At 35.5% G+C, this 22,501-nt stretch overlaps 1 protein-coding gene across 1 annotated transcript in view; it reads right to left on the bottom strand.

The window, feature by feature from the left end:
• The window catches only part of LOC128556599 (uncharacterized), a 30,018-nt gene extending 9,765 nt beyond the window's left edge, over nucleotides 1-20,253 (bottom strand). The window contains exons 1-4 of the mRNA XM_053542141.1: nucleotides 19,938-20,253; nucleotides 18,276-18,596; nucleotides 15,637-15,921; nucleotides 15,166-15,450 (exon numbers count right to left, since the gene is read on the bottom strand). Of these exons, the coding sequence (XP_053398116.1) occupies nucleotides 15,166-15,450; nucleotides 15,637-15,921; nucleotides 18,276-18,596; nucleotides 19,938-20,253 (1,207 nt within the window). The remainder of the gene's footprint in view (nucleotides 1-15,165; nucleotides 15,451-15,636; nucleotides 15,922-18,275; nucleotides 18,597-19,937) is intronic.
• Nucleotides 20,254-22,501: the final 2,248 nt, after the last annotated feature.

Below are 22,501 nucleotides of genomic sequence, written 5' to 3'. Positions count from 1 at the left end.
CACCTGACACAAAATAAGCCCGTCATCGAATTTGGCCTAATTCAAGGACCATAAACCAAGAGTGCCTGTGGAAATTTGGCTGATTATCAAACTTGGCCGAGATATTTTGCACAAAAACATTGTCGGCAAGTTTTGTGAAGATCGGATAAAAACTGTTTGACTTAGAGAGTGGACAAGGCTAAATTCGCAATTTTTCAAGTAATTCAAGGGCCATAATACAAGAGTGCCTGGGCTGATTTTGTTGGTTATCGAGATATTATGCCCATAAACATTGTCACTAACTTGGTGAAGATCGGATGAAAACTGTTTAACTTAAAGGGCGGACAAGGCTAAATTTGCAGATTTTAACTTAATTCAATGGCCATAACTCAAAAGTGTCTAGGGCATTTTGCTTGTTATCGAACTTGGCCGAGATATTATGCCCATAAACATAAAAAAATGTTTGGTCAAGATCAGATGAAAACTGTTTGACTTAGAGGGAAGACAAGGCTAAAATTGCAGGTTTTCAAGGGCCATAGTGTGCCTGAAGCGATTTTGCTGTTTATCGAACATGGCCGAGATATTTTGCCCACAAACATAATCGCCAAGTTTGGTTAAGATCGGATGAAAACTGTTTGACCTAGAGAACGGACATGCTTTTGAACGCTGTCCGCCTAACCGCCGCCCGCCCGCCACGGATGTTCACATAATATGCCCCGCTCTTTTAGAGACGGGCGTTTAAAAAGAAACATTATAATCTATTTATAGTACAACAAAGGGACTTAATTCTAAAATCAATGGTGCCTCATGATGGTGTACATTTGTGCTAAGTTACATCAAAATCCCTCCAAGCATGAAGAAGAATTGCTCCAGACAAAGTTATTCTTAGATTCAATCTTTAGCCTCCAAGTATGACCTTGACCTTAGACCTAGGAACCTGGTTCTTGCGCATGACAATCCGTCTCATGGTGGTGAACATTTGTGCCAAAATCCCTCCATGCATGAAGAAGAAATGCTACGGACAAAGTCATTTTTGTATCTGACCTTTGGCCTCTAAGTGTGACATTGACCTTAGACCTTGGGCCCGGGTTTTGCGCATGACATGTTGTCTCATCCAGGGGAATATTTGTTCCAACTGATATTTAAATCCTGTCTTGCATGATAAAGTTATAGACCGGACAGGAAAAGAAATCCTACTGACCTTGATCTCCAAGAATGACCTTGACCTTTAAGCTAGGGATCTGGGTGTTGTGCATGACACGTCATCTTACCATGGGGAACATTTATGCCAAGTAATATTATAACCCCTTGATGGATGACAATGTTCCAGACCGGACAGTAAAAACTCCCTATTAAAGAGAATTCCTATAGTTTTTTTTCTTTCATAGAATTTTTTTAAATTCACTTATATGAAAATTTGTGCTGAAAACAATGAACAAACAAAAACAATAGGTCACCAGGCTTGTTTTTGTGAAAAATTGTTTTGAACACACCCACTGTTGCTGAAACTGCCAGCGATTTTTCAGCATTTTCATAATTTTCTGCTTTTTTATAAATACCAACCAAAATGTACATCAAGACAGCACAATACGGTTTTTTCTTTTTACAGATTTTATTATATACTTATTTGATATCATAGTCATATTTGTAATACTCTATCCTTACAATAATGGGTACAAACGAAAAGGAAATGTTGTTTCATATTTACTTCTGTGAACTTTTTTCAATGGAAAATACCCATAATGAAGAATATTTTCTAAATTTTGAAAAAACTCTTTCATAGAATTTTTTCGTGTTTTTCTTGTGTATAGATAATTGTATTGTGAGCATAAAAATGGCTAAAAATGTATGGGTCACCAGGCTAAATTTTATGTTAAAGCCGCTAGAATACAACACCTGTTCGGACGTAAATGGCGCGAACCTGGCCAAATTGATTACATGTATGTCTGCGAAAAGTTAAAAAAAAGTTTTAAAAATTCTTAATTCTTTCTATAATTGAATACTAAATAATCTGAAAGGTGATAATGTCTTATCAGTACTAAGTCAATTATCTTACATTATATGAACAACACTGTCTTTGTACTAAAATGCGATGTGAAAACACAACCACAAAAATAGCAAGATACCTATCAGGCATGATACTTGTCAATACAACATAAACCACTATCAACATTTGATTACTGATAAAACTTATCAAAAATGTTAATTCATTCAAGATTCATCATATTTAAGATTGTCTGTGACATGTTTCAACAAATGTTGACTTAAGTTCAGTTTTCCATAGAAAGTGTCGGCTGCGCAGAAAGATGCGCATAAAAAACTATAGTAATTCCCTTTAATGTTTGACCGCCAGTTGTGACCTATACATGAACTAGGAGTCCGAGTTTTGCACAAGACACGTCGTCTCATCATGAGGAACATTTGTGCCAAGTAATATTAAAATCCCTTCATGGATGGCAGAGTTATGGACTGGACAGGATAAAAGCCCTGCTGACATTTGATCCCCAATTGTGACCTTGACCTTTGAGCCAGTGGTCCGGCTTTTGCGCATGACACGTCGTCTTATCATGGAAAAAGTTTGTACTAAGTGATATTAAAATCCCTTTATGAAAAACAGAGTTATGGACCGGACACGAAACAGACCCTGTTCATGCCATGTTAACATTTGAATGCTACGTGCGACCTTGACCTTTCAGCTAGGAATCTGAAAGTTGAGCATGACACATCATCTTATTATGAGGTACATTATACCAAGTAATATTAAAATCCCTTCGTGCATGGAAGAGTTATGGACTGGACAGTATAAAAACCTTGTTGAAGTTTGACCTCCAGTTGTAACCTTAACCTTTAAGCTAGGGATCACGTTTTGCGCATGACACGTTGTCTCATCATAGGGAACATTTGTGGAAAATAATATTAAAATCCTTTATGGATGATAGAGTTATGGACGGGACACAAAATTGCGGACGGACGGAAGGACGGACGGAATGACGGAAATGCGCATTCCTATAATCCCCTAAACTGGCTTTCAACCAGTAGAGGACTAAAAATCCTTAAACGCGGGAGCATAAAATGAAAACGTTATGTAGTAAAACGAGGAAGAAAGATCAAAACACGAATAAGGAAGAAGGAACTTCTTCCCTATTTCTTTGTTAAAAATCGAATAAGGCATAGAACTCAGTAAATGAAAATATTTTAATTGTAAACAATATTTTCAAAAAGTGTTATAAATTACCTTAAGGATAAAATGTATATTTTTCACGGTTTTAAAGAGTATGATTCAAAATAGAGGAACCAAGTTCGGATACGGAACTGGACTATTCGGAGACGACTTGGTTAAGCAGTGAGAAAGTAATTCTTACTCGTGGTCGCAAACGTTCCACAGCACAAAATAAACACATTAGATTATAACACGGTTTAAAAAGATCGAGGAATAAGAAACTGGCTCCCTACCCTGTTTTTAAAAGAAGAATAAGGAATAGAACACAAAGAAATTAAAATACTTTCAAATGTTCCGTGATGTATCCTGCTTTACTTACGTATGCAAGGTTAGAATAATATCTGTAAGATGCCTTAAGGTATCGTATTCCGATTTTTTTTCTATTCAATTGTACTTATTTTACCACAGACATAGTAAGATGATAAGACTGTTAATGCTCGGATTCCCGACAATATGCCTCATGTTAACGTGACATCACATATAGTCAAATAGCGATGATTAAAAGGAAATACAATTCTCAAAGAGAAATTCTTCCAGTTTCCATTAGCTGACTGGGTAAAACAGTGTATGTTAGTCATCGATCTTTCCATTGAAACACTACTAGAATTATCTTGAATTATACTCTAAAATGATGAAATGTTTGTATCATTTTAGACGTCGTCTGGCGAAAGATCCTAAACTATATGAACAGGAACTGCATCCTATTCAGTCATTTGCTGAGTTGGTAACGGAACAAGGACAAGGTCAATCGAACACCCCAAAATAACGAAGAGCATAAAGAAGAGGATGATCGCGGCATTTGTAATTGTACATGAAAAGCTAAATTTGTTTGTAAACGGTAATCCGGCTGAAGATATGTATCAGCAACTTGAAGCTGATAAGACTGAAGTCATTCATGGAATGCATTGTGTAGAATATTACTCTGGAAATCGATTACATGAGGCATAACAAAAGATAATAGGTAAGGATAGATTTCTGGGAAGCACAGAGCACCAAAAACACATCCCCAGAGCCACACATTTAGATAGTAGGCCCACAACGAAACCAAAATATAATGGAAAAATATTTCAGACGGGTTGCTTAAAACATCCAAAAAGTACATATTAATATAAGCTAAATATTGATAAAAAGGGAAGGAAATGGTAAGGGGCCAAATGGGGTCGGGGGTGGGGAAGGAGTCCGAAGGGGAAAGTTGAACAAGGACGAATATACAAGGGAATGCCATGTTCTTTAAAAACAGTCGCACTACAGCGTAAATCACAATAGCGCAGACACTCATGTACCAGAAAAAACACACAAGGACGATCAAATGAATAACATAGAAAAACGAAAAGCAAAACATAAGAAAACAGTAAGGCACCGTTAAAGACTCACAAGCTTTAAAACGCACCCACACAAGTAGGAAAAATAACAATCAAGGACCGTCTTGGGATTCGACTGCCAAAACAAAGAGGAGCCACGAAAACTTACTCAAAGTAAAGGCGGAGGGGATGCAAAAAGTAGCGTAAATGCAAGGGAAAGGAGAGAGCAAAAGGGGGAGTGGGGCGGAGGAAAAACGCTTACAACAAACAAGAAAACAGACGCAACACACAATACACACGGTGCACAATCACGTGGTCTATGACGTCATGCTATATGTATCGCGTTAAGCATTTTTTGTCAACAAAGCGTCGATTCAAGAAGAAAAATCGTCGTAAGTATTTTGTTACAAATTTTTGTAAAATGTCTTTAGTATGTTGCATGTCCTTTTATAAATGCGTACCTCCGATCACACAGCATCTGCCCGTGTCTGCTTTAGTTTGGCTGGAAAACGGGACAAACTGACAAAAATCTCAAAATCGCTCTTGCTATCGCTCCAAGCTGATTCCAGAACCGCATCAAAACCAGCTTTCTCTTGCTGAAGTCTTCAAATGGCCGTTTGGGTTTGGTACTTTTTGTCTTCAAACATCCGCTGACTGATTATTTTCACGTTAAAGGTGTTTTTTTTTTCAGGTAAAAACCAAGGATAAAAAGATTTGATATTGCGGCAAGATCTAAAAGATAAATGCTATCGCAACAAGCTGAAACTTTTATGTGCAATGACGGCGGCTTGAAAGGTTTGAGCTAGATTTTCAGGATAAAACAAAGGCTTTGAAGCATAATAAATCTGTTTATGTGTTAATATAGAGCGGTGTATTCGCGAGGCTATTATTTTTTTTATATACGCGATTTTCACTTAAGCACACATTCAAGACACAATCGTAATAATTATTTCTTGCTTAACGCACCCCTAAATATTCAAATTTTAACAAGAGCTCGTCGAACACGAAATGCCCCCCTTGATGCATTCAGTAATTGCACAAGGAACAGAAATTATATGCTCATTGTAAACAAAATGTCTACCATTCTACACAAAACTATGCTTGTGGTTCAAATTTGAAGGCTGTAGCTTGAGAAATGTGAAAGTAGGTCACTAGATCAAGATCAAGGTCAAATTTTATTTTTGAACAAAAAACTATGCATGTGGTCCAAATTTGAAGCCTGTACCTTCAAAAATGTGAAAGTAGGTCACTAGGTCAATAACAAGGTCAAAGCTTTTTTCGGTACACAAACCTATGCATATGGTCCAAATTTGAAGGTTGTAGCTACAGAAATGTGAAAGTAGGTCACTAGGTCAAGATCAAGGTCAACTCATGTCAAGGTTCATCTTGCTATTCAAAACTATACATTGTGGTCCAAATTTGAATGATGTAAGTTATGGACATGAAGATTCTAAGTTTTTCCCTATATAATATAAGTCTATATGAACCATATGTCCCCTGGGGCAGGGCCATATTTGACCCTAGCGGGATAATTTGAACAAACTCGGTAGAGAACCACTAAATAATGCTACATTACAAAATATCAAAGCCATAGTCTTTGTGGTTTGGACAAGAAGATTTTCAAAGATTTTCCCTATATAAGGCTATGTAAACCATGTGACCCCCAGGGCGGAGCCATATTTGACCCTTGGGGAATAATTTGAACAATCTTAGTAGAGGACCACTAAATGATGTCATATACAAAATATCAAAGCCCTAGGCCCTGTGGTTTTGGACAAGATGTTTTTTAAAGCTTTTTCCTATATAAGTCTATAAAAACCATGTGACCCCCCGGGATGGGGCCATATTTGACCCCTGGGAAATAATCTGAACAATCTTAGTAGAGGACCACTAGATTTTGCTACATACCAAATATCAAAGTCCTAGGCCCTATGGTTTTGGACAAGAAGATCAGAAACCGTTTAACTGTTCCTGGACAATGTGACCTTGACCTTTGACCTTATGACCTCAAAATCAATAGGGGTCATCTGCTGGTCATGGCCAACATAACTGTCAATTTTCCTGACACTAGACCCAAGTGTTCTTGAGTTATTGCCTGGAAACCATTTTACTGTTCCTGGTCACTGTGACCTTGACCTTTGACATACTGACCTCAAAATCAACAGGGGTCATCTGCTGGTCATGACCAACCTCCCTATCAACTTTCGTGACCCTAGGCCTAAGCGTTCTTGAGTTTTCATCCGGAAACCGTTTTTCTGTTCAGGGTCACTGTGATCTTGACAGTTAAAATATTGACCTCAAAATCAATAGGGTTCATCTGCTGGTCATTACAAACCTCCCTATCAACTTTCATGATCCTAGGCCCAAGCGTTCTTGAGTTATCATCCGGAAACGGATTGGTCTACATTCCGACCGACCGACCGACCGACCATCTGCAAAACAATATACCCCTCCTTCTTCGAAGGGGGGCATAAAAATCTCGAAAAAATTACATACGCAAAATCGACCCAATTTACAGATTTAGTATTCAACTTCCAAATTAGCTTTTCTTTTCTCATAATAAATAAAATGGCTAACGGTGTTTTTTATTTGCAGATTCAAACGCAGAATGGCTGATGAAGCTAGGACAAACGTGTGCAGCCAGCGTGGCAAGGCTTTCCACCAGAGGCGAAATTTGCATACGCTTGAGAAAAGTCACACAGAAACGTTTCCCTAGGGGTTTCAGCTCTCGATAGGCATAGGTAACTATTTTCTATAATTTTATATCTGTGTAGCAAACTGACGCTAACAAAGGAAATACACCATTAACTTGAAAAATAATACTGTCTCCATTGATCTACAATATTTCAATGGAATCACAAATTCAAATTTTGTGTACCAGGCAGATATATCTCGTTTTCTGTCCAGTTCGCCAGAAGCGCACATATTGTAAGAATTACTTGCAATGGACTTTATAATTGGAAAATAATGGCAAGTGGTAAAAAAAATCCATCCTGGCAAAATGGACAGAAAATGAGCCATATATGCGAAGCTTGAACTTTTAGTTTTGATAACATTCAGAAGCTTTTGAAAATAATGTGCATTTTCTTTAAAATTATAAATTTATAAATTTTATACCTTGGACTCTCGAAGACGTGTGACACACTAAACTCATGTAGAAATAACTTAATGACCGAAGAACTGTAGTGTATGAATCAGTTTATTACAGGAGAATAAATACTGAATTTACAGCTGGTTAAAAATGAGACAGTTTACTTGAAAATCAATGTAAAATTATCGACTGATCCTTTACGTGTTTTGAGCAGTGTATTTACGAAATATTTGATCTGTTTATCCTATGCTCAATCGCATCAGCATCAGCAACATTCAGAGGACGGCCACCATACAACCTCTTGGCCTCTCCTCTTGTGAATACAACAATTTTGAAGAAAATGACTATAACTCTGGTATGTATCTATGACATGGTTCCCAATTATGCAGATAATTACGACAAAAGTGCATAATATATTTTATTTAAAATTTTAGAAAGTATCACAGCATTATTTCTATAAATTTTCAAATGAAGAGAGCATAAGTTCACACTATAACGCTCACGACAGGAGAGGGAACAATCCTCGGACTTTCAGTTCTGACATATGCGGCTATCTGATAGTGACCCGTTACGAACTCACCGAGCACATGCGAATCATGAAGACAACCGGAGTCTGCCTGCATACAATGTGGTGCATTGAATAAGCAAAGGCCATTCCTGAATCGGGATATAAGGCAACGTCGCAGGAATGTGTGTGTAATTTAAACCAGTGAATACTTTGAAAAATTGATGAAGACATGTTGATCTCGAATATTTAATGGTGCATTTTGGTCATTGTGTCAAATAGCATTTTTGGCATGATGCAACCCTCGTGCCTCTCTATTTTTTTGTTCTTAAGCGGCTTTCAAATTCAAATATCTGTTACTATCAAAGCCATTTTGACTTGTAACATAAAATAGTTATTTGCTATCAAAGTCTACACCAATGGAACATTTCCTGCTACTTTGTTTGAATTTGACAGAGTTATGTCCGTTTCAACTAAGAATGTTTTAGTTAAAGATTTTGATAAAGTCAAATATCGCTGTTACTATCTAATTTTTCTGACTTTTCTGAATTTTCGGGACATAATACATTATTTTACAATCATTGTTTACGTATTATTATACATGAAGTTACATGTCTTTAAAATAATAAAATTGAAGCTGACAGTTCTGGAATGTGTTAGTTGTAAAATGTTATAAATGTTTAAACGAAAAGTTCAGTCTACATCATGATACATGGCCTTAAAGGCTTAGGAGAGTTAACTGTGTAATAACTAAAATTTTCAACAAAAAGAAATTCTTCAAATTTTGTCTGTTGACTGAATGATAATGTCTGAAATATAATTTTGAAAGAAACTTCCGATGTCAGCAGTCTGAAGTTTTAGTCGAAAAGAAGAAATGTCAATTAACACGCCAACAATCTGTGTATCATCAGTTGTAGAGTCCAATTCTTACGCTAGGAAGGATCATAGTTTAATTTCATTCCTCCTTGCACTGCTGTCCCACGAAACACCAAGGGATCCTTTTAACAACATTCCTGTCTATGCTCACAGTAGCTACAATTTTTATGCACAAGACCCTAGTTCTCTTTGTGCGATCAAAGTCGTGGTCCCTGTAACAAGCAAAAAAGTAAAGACAAAAACTGGTAAGTCTTATAAGATTCAAATAAGACTTATTATAAATGCAGATGTGACGTGTCGTGTGTCTGCTATGACATGTTGCCATGTATTTAATACCAAAGCAAATGAATACATACATGTACTGCTTACGGCGTTGCCAAGGGCGTCGATAGTTCTGTTTTGCTCATAGTTCCTTATGAACAGACTCAAATCGAGTGTTGGTTTTGTTTGTCTTGCTTTCGACTGGTCTCTTCAGAGTTTAATCAATTATTTTGTAACATGACGCCGTTTCCTATGAAGTTTGTTTGTTTTGCCGATGCAAAGGTTATTTCAGTGAGTTTACAGACTAGAATTTCCCCTATTATTATCATTATAGATAATAATTTTAGTAATGGTATTATTATTATTACTATTATCATTATTATTATTGTTATTATTATTTTCAAATGACTATAGGTTACAGTATAACCTCTCCTGAACGGCCCTCTGTTAAACAAAAACCCCTCTATAACAACATTTCAAAATTTTCCTCAGCTGAAATTTACTATCAAATTTACCTCTCCAGAACAACAACCTCTATATAAGAGTCAATATTTGTATCCAAAGGGTGTTGCTCTACAGAGGTTGCACTGTATTACCTGTCCAATATACCACGTTTATTAGTGGGCACACGTTTTATGGACCTGTCATCTGCTCGTCGCTCATATTTGTCCACCAGCCTGTAAACAGTCTCCCAGCTAGTTCGATAATAAAAGGACCTGTAAAACAAAAATAGCACTTATAATCTTATGTCTTATATTATCTTAATATAAAAGTATCAAATACTTAATTTAGCATTTGCATTATCATTTAAGCAGTTGCGTTTTTTCTTGGGACCCCATACATGTATCTTAAAATAATCATTTTCTCAGATGTATTGATTAGCCATTGAAATTTGTCATAATCTGTACAGTACTTTCTATGCGATATTTGATTTATATGACAATATTGGCTTAAGAAAGGTTTAAGCCTGTAGCGATATCATTGATCTTTCTCAGTAGCATAATCTTAGCTCCCTGTTTTTGCCTAAAATTTTTATTTCAAGTAGCTGTATTTCAATGAAAGAGTACCAAGCGGTAATTATGGAAATCAATGGGAGCAATGCCTTAAATTCCAAGTTAAAAATTTTAGATTGTTGTAACATCATTTACCTTTTAAAACTAGCCACAATGGCATATTTTTTTGCTCCGTGTTTTGCCTAAAACTCGCATTATACACAAGATAAATTCGACTGACAGATCGTGTTTAGATGAAAGAGTGATATGCATTGATTTACGTATGAAGACTGATGGGAAAACGGACTTAAAATAAGATTATCGTTTCAGCTTGTTGCAATATCGTTTACCTTCTTCCAGAACTTGCCGCAATAGCACATCTTTTTATCCTTGGTTTTACCTGAAAATAACACCTTTAACGTGAAAAATAATCAATCAGCGGATGTTTTGAGACAGAAAATACCAAACCAAAACGGCCATCTGAAGAATTCAGCAAGAGAAAGCTGGTTTTAATGCGGTTCTGGAATCAGCTTGGAGCAATAGCAAGAGCGATTTTGAGATTTTGGTCAGTTTGTCCCGTTTTCCAGCTAAACTAAAGCAGACACGGGCAGTTGCTGTGTGATCGGAGGTACGCATCTATACAAGGACTTGCAACATACTAAAGACATTTTACAAAAATTCGTAACAAAATACTTACGACGAATTTTCTTCTTGAATCGACGTTTTGTTGACAAAAAATGCTTGGCGCGATACCTATAGCATGACGTCATAGACCACGTGATTGTGCACCGTGATACAAGACAGACAAAATAACCTGTTGAAAATAGGGGCACCGCCTTGGAATGGTCAGTTACCTAAAAAAAGGAAACTGGGGGTTTAAACGCGTTTAGGGCAGGCCAACCTCGCACTTACCCTATTTTCAACAAGTTAACCAACAAAATGTAAATAAAATCCCCGCTGAGAAAGGCTCTAACATTAGTGTAAAAGTAACAGATATATAAAGCAAAACATAAATTAAGGTTAATTTAAGGTACAATTACACCAATGTACTCAACAACTTTCATTTCAACCAATCAAACGACTCGTTTCAACAAGCGTATGGCCCCCATGTGTTAAATTATTGACCAGTGAAATAAACGGAATTCACGAGTCAAAAGTAAAGTAAATAATAAAGTAAATTTTGCAATTGACAATATATGCAAGAAACACTCACGGGGTCTTTGTCGTCGTGTAATTAGTGTTAAATCATTTTCCATAGTCAAAAATGTGTTGTTGTTTTTTTTTTAACAGAATATAATTGTGCGGTGAATATCACTTTCTATAGACCCCCATGTGTTAAATTATTGACCAGTGTGATAAGCGGAATTTTTGAGTCATAAAGTAAATAGTAGTATTAAATTGATTAATTTGTTTTGAATTTTCAAATATATACAAACGAAATGTCTTTCATTATCATTTTGAAAAGGAGATAAAAAGGTTGTGGAGCATATAATGAAAAAAAAAAACGCCTTAAGATGTGTAGTAGATAGTGTTCTCAGCAAGTTATTGAAACAGAAATGTAAAAAATCAGCCTATTTGAATTTTCTTTATATATAATGATACTTATTTTGCTTTAATTTTGCATTGCGAAACATTATTTTTATTTTTATATTTGTATGTAAGCGTTCGTTCAAATGTTGTATTGCTACTCAACACAACAAAGAAAAAAATAATTTTAAGTATGTTTACGCATTTTCGAGTATAACGTTTCCCTTGAATGTTGGTACGTATGTATGTTTTGCACAACAGCCTGTCAAACAATTTATGTTTTAGGAACAACAGAAACGGTTATGTCTATTAGAAAGAAACTACCAGATGTGCTATTAAACAAAGGTCGGCATGCGCAATTAAATGCTGACCAATCTAAGGACTCCGAGATAAATAGTCCTAGTCACGAGGATTGAACACCCGACAACAGAGGCTAAAAAGTGTTCATAATATAGTAATAATAATAGTTTAGCCAAAATTGAGTCCAGTCCCTTTTAGCAACGAGTCGTTTGATTTGTTGAAATGAAAATAAATTTGTGGAAATAAAAATAGCAGTATTGGAAAACTGATTATACAGAAAGATTAATTTGAATGGACCATCTTTTAAAAAGATGAAGCAATGTAAAACGATGGATAAAGTGTATGTATTAGCTATAGGTACATAAGCGTGTGTCTGTACGCAAAGTCAATACTGTAAAGAGAATGAAAAGATTCAGAATAATTTATAATATTTAAAACATGTGACGTGTATTGGCCCATTTATGAGGGAATTCGTAATGATAATTTGATTATGATGTAACTGTGTACACTAAGATCTTGGCCTTTTTTATATTGTCACTCAATTGCCAAGTATTTTAATCAAACCGAGGAATAACTGTACATCCTTTTGGATAGTCATATAATTGTGTATATTCTTAATTTGGCAATTGACAATATAATTATGCAAGAAACACTCATGGGGTCTCTGTTGTCGTGTAATTAGTGTTAAATCATTTTCCAAAGTATTTATAAAAAAGTTTTTATATTGTTCACCATATGTCGAACTTGCATTAAAATTCAATATTTTCAATATGTTTAAAAATAATAAACATGATAAAGAGGCTCTATACTTGTGGAATAATTTCGCAAGAACGTAGCACAGGAACTTTGAGTTCTCATTTTAATCGTTTACTGATTATGTACTGTGTTCATAAATCGGTTTTGACTACAGCTTTTTCATTTGAATTTCTGTATATTTCAAAATAATTTGGTACAGTAAAATGACCAAATCCATAAAACGACATATTTCATTTTGTTCAAATTTTATAATTGCATCGAGATCATATAATTATAACATCATACCAAATATTAAAGGCAAAGGCAGAGATATCAAGGCAGATGCAGAGATAGCAAAGACAAAGGCAGAAATGCCAAAGGCAAATACACAAAATATAAAAGAAACAAAGACATGAAATATAAAAGCAAAGACATCAAATCCGTATCCGTTAGTTAAATTCAAATGCATTGATCTAAACAATTTTAAAGAGTTTTGTCCATGATTCTAGTTTTCTTATTTACTTAAGTTGTTTGAAATATTCAAACTTTAGGCATCAGCTTTCTGCCAATTCTGCCAGCTGTACAATTGACAATTTTCAGACACAAATTGATACATTTTACGGATTTTGAGCCATGTCATTACAAAATTTTTCATAGGGTGGTCGTTTTCCTTTAGCGGTGTCCTACATTTACAAATTAACTTTCCGTTTGTTTAACATTTACCCTGCTAGATTTCAAAATGGACTGGTCAGTCATTCAATTTGAGCAGTACTATTTATTATTCAAAGGAGTTTTTATTAAAATATACTAATTAAATAGTAAACAGTAGACCACTGATCGCAAAGGTAGAATTACCTGCCGTCAGCAGGCTAAAATTTTAATGAAACGTTGCATTGAGGCGTACACTTAAAAAGTGTAAAAAAATATCATAAACCTTATTAAATTTATGACTACCTTGCCTTTCCCGTAAGGCACGGTCAACAAACTTTTAGAAGGATATTTTGTTCTCATTCCCACCACAGTATCCACCTGCTTTTGACAGCGACATTGTTTTGTTCCATTTGTGGACTGCTTAATACAGGTTTTGTTATTATATACATTGAAATTACGTAACTGTGTAAGCGTATAACGGGTAAAAACTTATCACTTAGTAAGAAGAATTGCAAAGCACTGAATGTTAATGACCTATATACAATAATACAACAGTATTGATATATAACATTGGGGCGCCGTACTTGTCATACGTTCCACTTTTTGGATGTACTGTTAGTATTTTGTTTAAATAGTCAGTTTTATTGCGCGTACGTACGCCAAAAAACCTCCATGTTAGAGTGGCAGGACTACCATTAAATGGCATTTCACAATAAACTACATATAACTATTGCCGTTCTCATTTTTACCTTAATATGTGTAGAGTGGGTTTAAGCAAAAGAGATGTTCGCCAAAGATGAGTAATTTAGTTCTAATTGGTCGCTCTTCATATGAAACAGAGAATGATTTTATCTTTCATTGAGATATACCTAAAATTTTACTCAGCCCAAAACTCAATATATCTGAAATTTTATTTCATATGTGCTTTTTCCATTTGTTGAGAAATCGATACTAAAATACACTGCAAATGCTGTAAAAGCATCGATAATCCATGCAGCTTTTTATAAATTTCATAAATTGCCTATATGGCAAGAAAATGACATTGTCTGTGGAAAAACAGTGATGTAAAACCAGCCGATGTTCACACCCCAATCACCGTAAATGTATATGATTTATTTCAGAAATAATTTTTTCATAACCTTGTCACTGTACCATATTTACTGCAACACTATCAAGAAATTTACGGTAGGGAAAAGGAGGGGTTGGTTGGAGGGGCTACCTGATCAAACCAAGATAAGGGTTACACTTAAAAAAGCATATACATACACAGTTGTATTCGAGATATTTCCTTAAATAGCACTAGTCAAGATTAAACCTCCGTATTAGGAAGAAGTTGTAAGTGCCTCCGTGGCCGGTTCGTTTATGTCACAGGCTTTGATAAACTCGTTACTCTCCTTGGCGCAGTGGGTTAAGAGCTTCTTAAGGATGTAGAGTTTTTTCACGTATAGAAATCGTTTATGATTTAAAGTTAGAGAGTCGCAATACGACATAAACGCAACAAAAACAATAAAGAAATAAAACTTGTGAAAGCCGCTCGGTAGAGTATCAGAGCCGTAAATGGTTAGAATCCTGTTTTGGTTGCACATTTTTACATTTCTTGATTCTTTGGCATTTTTATCAGATGTGGCGAGTTAATTTGTTTGTGTTTTAAACGAGAACGTTATGCTCAAGTTACAAATTTATTTTATTTCTTTAAAGTACTAGTAGGAAAAAAGGAAAACTCTTACTTGTATATGTTATTAAAGGTGGTGTCATTGTATTACTCCAATTTCCTGCTTTTATTGTTATTGTGATGTTGTATTGCGTACTAGCAGTAAGGTTTTCGAACGTATGAGAAAGATCACTAGCATTTCTAAATATTTCGAAACTATCCTTCCCGATTTCTGGTCGAGGTGATATGTGCAGCAAATACTTATCACAATGTTTGCTACTATCTGGTGTCAAAAGAACACGTATACTGTCTTCTGAAATACTTGTTATACTTCTCTCAGCATCAACTAATGGTTCTGGTCCTGAAATAAAAGGAAAATGTAATGTAAATATTGATGAAGAGTGGTAACGTTTACGTAAACTAATGACACAAATCATATTAGCTATACATAATAAAACTTTACTTTAGTCTGTGAATTAAAAGTAAACAATATATATTATTTACCTCGATTGCAATACAAATATGTAATAGAAAGAGATGTACTTACTAGTATATATATTCCTGTGGTGATATTTCTCACTTGAAATGTTGTTCCTTTCAACTCCAATATCAGTGTAATATAAAGTTCCAGAAGTAAGGTAGTCAATAAGAACTGAATTGCTTCCATCAGGTGGTGAATGATATATATCATTGTTTATAGTGTTGCTGGGTTTTATCTTCACTAGTATTCTTAATTGGTTTTTAGCACCATTAGACCATACAATTTTAAAACTCTTTGTTTTAACATTGTAGTCAAAAATGTTTAGGTTGTCATCCGAAGGCAACTCAAGACCTAAAAATAATTGATTTTCACGGAGCAGTCAACTGTTTTAAAGCGCAGCAAAGTATGGAAATAGTAAATAGAGAAATTTTGATATCCTACACCTACCTGAATCAATCTAAGAACATTTTGATTTTAGTCACCATTTTAAACTATTTTAAGTTATACGACAGGCATGAAACATTCACAGGAATTCTGCACTGTGAATTTGTATTCTTTTGTTCTCTGCAACTTACAACTTCCTAATACAAATCACACACGTGGCAAACAAACTGTCTAGATACAGTGTTGATACATTCTGTGAGGAAGTCATCTAACTGGCTTATGGAAAGTCAGTTAAAGACCTTAGTGCCCCGCTAATGCGACAAGAAGCATCTTCCATGTTTAAATGCTAGAAAACAAATCTCAGAAGAAAGGAGCATATAGCGGAAAAGGGCTAACATGAAAAATTGATTGGCATAACATGGCTTATTTTCTATCACTTAAACTAAATTAAGTATATCATTACAAAAATATTTTACATGGCGCTTATTTTGTATAAATAATTCATATTTTATATTTATTGTTCCTTGGTACTGCGTACTCTTGACTCGAAAATGACAGCAGTCTGCAATTTATTCTGAAGTATTATGAGGGTGTTACATAATTATAAATGACTGGATGAGATTTATGGATAACTATTGTAAGGTAGTGAAAAGCAAATGTTTACACCATCTTACCAATTTTAAAATAATCAGGTAATGATTGTATAGTTATTAGGGATATTAGCCCATAGAAACTTAACTACTTTACCACTGATATTCGTTTGCAGTCGGATGCCCAAAACCTCTCCCCAGCACTTGGTGAAGCCTTGGATTTTGACGGAATAGTTACGATACGGATGTAGACCAGATGTTTGCTGTTCCAAAACCGATGTATTTCTGCTTGGTGGAGTATCCACAGTATTTTCACATACATTTGGTTCTGGTAATTCATCACTCTGTCAAAGAAACCTTACGTTGTTAGTTGCTCTATTATATTCCTAAGATATCTTATACGAAATTCATCCTCAAGCCTTGAAAACAGCGAAAATTTATCAAAATCATTTCACATTCACAAACATTTAACTACTATGACCTTTTCTACCACCTTGACATATTATCTTTCTGCGTGTAGATATTTTGCACAAAACATTGTTCCATGTATTTCAAATGAATTGTGCAGTCATTTGTGAGTATGGGTAAAGCGAGATAAATATTTCGAATCACGCATTCTTAATCTTAAATAAATTGTATAAAAGATAGAAGTGAGCAAAATATACACGCAGAATACGACATACGGCACCTTTGCAAAAATCAACACCATTTATCTACATAAGAAACATAAATGAAACAAGCAAATCCACTGATTTTATATCCGCCACCGAATAGGTTGATTTAGTGAATGGCGGTGACTACTTTGAGAGCTATTTAATTTCTAGATATACAGAAGTTATATATAATGGGACTGTGTCATTTTTTGTTGGTTCTTACCTTTGACTAAATTAGTGGGATAAACTCTGCCATATGCCGATCTATTCTAATATCAAGTATCGTGGAAATCAATAAATTGGTTACTTTGTTTTGTGTGAATGTATGAATTTTAAGACAATAATACAGTAATCGACTGAAAATATATCCGGTGAAATCTGTAAGAAGATCCATTGGAAGCATAGAACACAACCAAACAAAATATAACAGACTCGGCTTGACTAAGTCTGAAAGGTCATGAATTGTGTAACACCACTCACGCTAACTCCAACCCGTGCACAAGCCTATGCGGAATTATATTATTAAACAGTCGGACGTTTTCCATGATCCCCAAAGACCGGAAAATAAATCAACACTGCTACTGCTACCTTTACAAAGATGTTTCCTATGTTAGGTAAGACAGCATGCCTTAGGTACCTAAACAAAAATGACATAATTTTATACCTTGCAAGAGTAATTATGTTTGTCAGTGCACCTTTCTTCGTCACAAGTATACACAATTTTAGCTTTTAAACATTGGAGATATTCATCAATGATGAGTGTCTTGTATTTCCGTATAATGCCGTTTGGATTTTTCGGTTCACTCCAAGTAAAACGTATAGCATCTGTAAACGTAACTTGACGTACAAGTTCAACCTTTTGGGGTGCTGAAAGGCAATAACATGGTTTTAAGCATTAAAAGGTTTACTCTTGGCTCAAGTAATAATAAAAATTGAAAGAGGTTTTTTTCCTTAAATCTGTTGTTTTGTTACCTTCATTTGTATGTCTATCAAGTATTGCATCTGTGTCTTTCAAAAAAAGAACGTCAACAAGTCATATTACACTTTTATATGGCTAAACATAAATTTTATGCGGTACCTGATTCTTTAGTGCTTATAGGCAATTCTTTAAATACATCTTCACTATGCAAAGGTCCGCGACCTTCCACATTGTTTATTACGACAACAATTGTGACATTGCAAAACGTTCCAGGATCCAAAGGTGACAATGTTGTTGATGTTGTGACAACTGTTTCTTTCAAAGTAGGGTTCATTTCTGTATCACGATTAGGACTTCTGCAAACTGCATTTATAATAAACTTGTGAGATTCGCCCGTCATCGGTTTATCCCATTGAACTCCAAGTGCGGTTGTATTGCTCGATAAAACGTTTGCCGAAATATTTGCAACTTCCCCTGGCCCTGTATGTGAAAGGAAGTACAAACGTATTGATAGTTTGCTCAATTGTATAGATAAACAATCAGTTCAATCTTATATCCAGAAAAATAGTTTACTTGTGGGTTATCGTGACTTTGACCTTTAAAATGGGGTCTGAGTATGTCACAAGACACATTGCCTTGGAACAGTACGTTATTTAATTACATTCAAGTGTAAAAAATTACAGACCAGACAAAGAAATACTGAAAATCTTCCATCTTCAAATGGGAACTAGACCATGACCTAGAGGTATGGGTTTTCCATACGATATATCATTTGGTTATGGCGACTCTAAGTTTGACCTTGATCTTTGAAATAGGGACCCGATTCTTGCACGCAACACGTCATCTCGTAAAATATTAAAAACATTTATAAAAGTGATTTTAAATCCCTTGACAAATGGTAGTTATCGACCGGATATGAAACAGTCACTCTAAACATTTTATCTATAAGTGTGACCTTGACCTCTGGGCTAGATATCTTGGTTTTGAATGCGATACGATGTGTCATTTGTGTCAAGGCATGTCAAAATTTCTTGACGGATGGCAGAGTTATGGGGTCGGACATGAAGGGTATCCTTACAGCTACCGTAATAGCTTAATTAAATTTCATCCAGCTAGATATAATGAATGAATGCTGTACTTAACATATTAAGCAATTTTTTAATGTAATGGTAAAAGAAAAATTCAGATGTAATACAAGAAAGTCAAACTTGTATTTAACTATAAATGACCTAGGTAAACTAAACTGATTAAATGTAAAACAAACAAAGAGTGTATGTGATTATAACATGCAATGCCTCACAAAAAGTAATGCTACTGCTAATGCACCCTATGTAATGCTAATTTAATGCATTATTTTGACAAAAATGAGTAATGTTAATGATAATTTAATGCATTACTTTTGCAAGTAATTATTAACAAGCCTGCATGACACATTATTATGGGGCATATATGTGCCAAGTAAGATTAAAATCCCTTCATTAATGGCAGAGTTACGGACCGGACAAGAGAAAGGCCCTGTCGACCTTTGACCTCCAATTGTGACCTATACCTTTGAGCTAGGGCTCCGGGTTTTGCGCATGGAACGTCGTCTCAACATGGGGAGCATTTGTGTCACGTAATATCAAAATCTTATGATGAATGACAGAATTATGGACCGGACACAAAATTGCGGACGGACAAACGGATGGACTGAATGAGGGACTGACAGACGGAATACCGCAACCCTATAGTCCCCGAAACTAGTTTTTAAACAGCAGAGGACTAAATATGTATCAATTTACCTTGAACATTAAAATAAGTCACGCATACAAATGCACTTACTTGTATATTCCGTGAGCAGATATGGGGTTTCACTTTGTAGCCCATCTATGCAGGAGTAAATGATCAAATTGTACAAAGTTCCAGCATTAAGATTAGTGACAGTGTAAGTGCTATTGCTTGTACATAAAACAGTTCTGTTGTCATTCGTCTGTATATTGCAGCATCTATCTTCTAAGCTTTTGTACTGGTTAACATCCGCTTTTTCATCTATCTTTTGTGAAATGTATATTCTATATCTGACTAACATCTGGTCTTTGTCGCGATATTCCATCGACAATGTTATTGATGAATTGTGTCGTTCAGACGCTGATGCCATTTTTATTCTCGGAGGCCCTAAGTATGACAAAAAAATAGTAGAGAGTTTGAGATTTCACACTTCGCCTGTGCGTGTATTTTATCTATATTACACGTTGCTACTAAAGTTTTCCATGTAATTTCACGTAAGCCTAAGGCTTCTCTTTATTACTATGCGACATAAAAAGCTTAGTTTCAGGATTTTTGCTTATTAAGTTATTTGATTATCCATATATATATATATAATTAGACTAAATTTGATGCGAAACACTATCAATAGGTATAAGAATAATGAAGTTTTGTATGGCTAATGATTTTAAGTAAACACATTGAATAGAACCTGGAAGTATGATTTTGAAAAACTTTGAGATTTTGTTCAAACTTTAACTTCTACGGCATATTGGTGTCCCCAGGCGGTATCGATTATACCAGATGGGCCTTTTTGTCGTATGAAGTGAAGGTTTGAACGTCCGAAGGTGTGATATCACGAAAGTCGAAACTTCATTCTTTTTACATCTACTCTGTCCATATATTCGGCATCAAAGACTAAAATCTGGATGGAGGCACATGGCATGACAGTCATTTTACTTGCAAAATAAATAATTACGCGCGCTTATCATTTAGTTGAACATTTTATTTTCACATGGTACTAGTAAGACGGAAAATTCTTCTGAAGTATCAGACAATTTCAGATCTATGATATTATGATGAGAGACCTTTCCTGATAGCCGTATGGGATAACTCCATTCTTTAAGTGCACGGAACCAGAGCCTGCCAGAGGGACATTGTGTGTTAATTCCCCCTTGATCCTTACATTTTACAAAGAAAGTCAGAATTGAAACTCGACGTGACCCTACCCTACCCCTACACCCCCACCCCCTGAAATGGGTGACCCCCCTCTTTAATGTTGGTGTCTCTCTAACCAAAATTCCTGGATCCGCAGATGCTTTACTTATAAAATAGTATATTAAAATCATATTGTGCTGTCTGAGAGTTTCGCATTAAAAAGAGTCATACATGTCATTACCACGTTGATATGATCATTATAGGTTATAAACTTTGTATGTGGATATATGCACGAGTTCTGCAGCGGTAATATTGCGCGACTTTAGGAGCGCAATATTTTCCGCGAAAGAACACGTGCATATATCCACATACAAAGTCGATAACCTTTTTATTACATTTCCACTATCAAACGATTAATTTATATCTAAATTATCGTACTGTCACGAAAGACAGGAAAAATACGGATAAAACTTTTCCGAAAATGCAATAAACAAATCACACTGACGCGCATTAATATTTTCCGCGAAAATGACGTCAACTTGTTGTCGCAAACTGCGCGTTACTTAGTAAATCGTGGCCACAACTTTGTAAATTGTGGCCTCAACTTATTAAATCGTGACCACAACTTAGTAAATCGTGGCCTCAACTTAGTAAAATTTGATAAGTTGTGGCCAAAATATAATAACTCGTGACCACGACTTATATCAGCCAATCGAAACTATAAATAGATGGATAGACGGACGGACGGATAAATAGATTGGATGGTATCTACGTACCTACCTACTTATTTATTTGTCTGTACTTCCGGACGTCTATCTATCTATCTATCTATCTATCTTTCATTCCTGTCTCACCTCTCTCACGTAGACATTTTGTGCGTCCATTTCGTATGGTTGCTGAATTCTGCCATTTTGCGTCAAGCGAAAACAGGAAATTTAACAAGTTAAAATGCGAAGAAGCAGGTTGAAAACTCTCTATTTTATAGGGACGCGGAGCAAAAACACAATAATTACCGGGGTCGCGGGGCGAGAATTAGTAACTGGTTTGTCGGGGGCGGGTAGCGGAAAACACTATAATTAGCGCTGCTTAAAACGTAATGTTCTCGAACCGCGCCCCGACATTCCAGTTACTAAATCTCACTCTGCGATCATGCTGATTATCATGTATTCGCTTATCACTCCCGCTAAATAACGAGTTATCGCCCCTAACCCCTGCCATTATAAGTGGTAAATTTTATGTGTTTTCGCTCGGCGGACTCACCAAGCGAAAACTCGCTATTAAACGTTTAAGAAGCGCTAATTGTTGTGTTTTCAAGCCCCCCCCCCCCCCCCCCAGACACGCCAGTTACTAAATATCCCTGCTTTCTCGACATTTGAACTTGTTAATTCTCATGTTTTCTCTCGACGGGGCCGCGGGAAAAAAATATAATTTAATAGGGCTAAGTTGTGGCCACAAGTTACTAAATTATGGCCACGATTTACTAA

Source organism: Mercenaria mercenaria, chromosome 4 (genome assembly GCF_021730395.1).
Source record: "Mercenaria mercenaria strain notata chromosome 4, MADL_Memer_1, whole genome shotgun sequence".
Classification (NCBI taxonomy): domain Eukaryota; kingdom Metazoa; phylum Mollusca; class Bivalvia; order Venerida; family Veneridae; genus Mercenaria; species Mercenaria mercenaria.
Note: the sequence above shows the minus strand (reverse complement) of the source record. Positions and strands in the feature narration are given on the sequence as shown.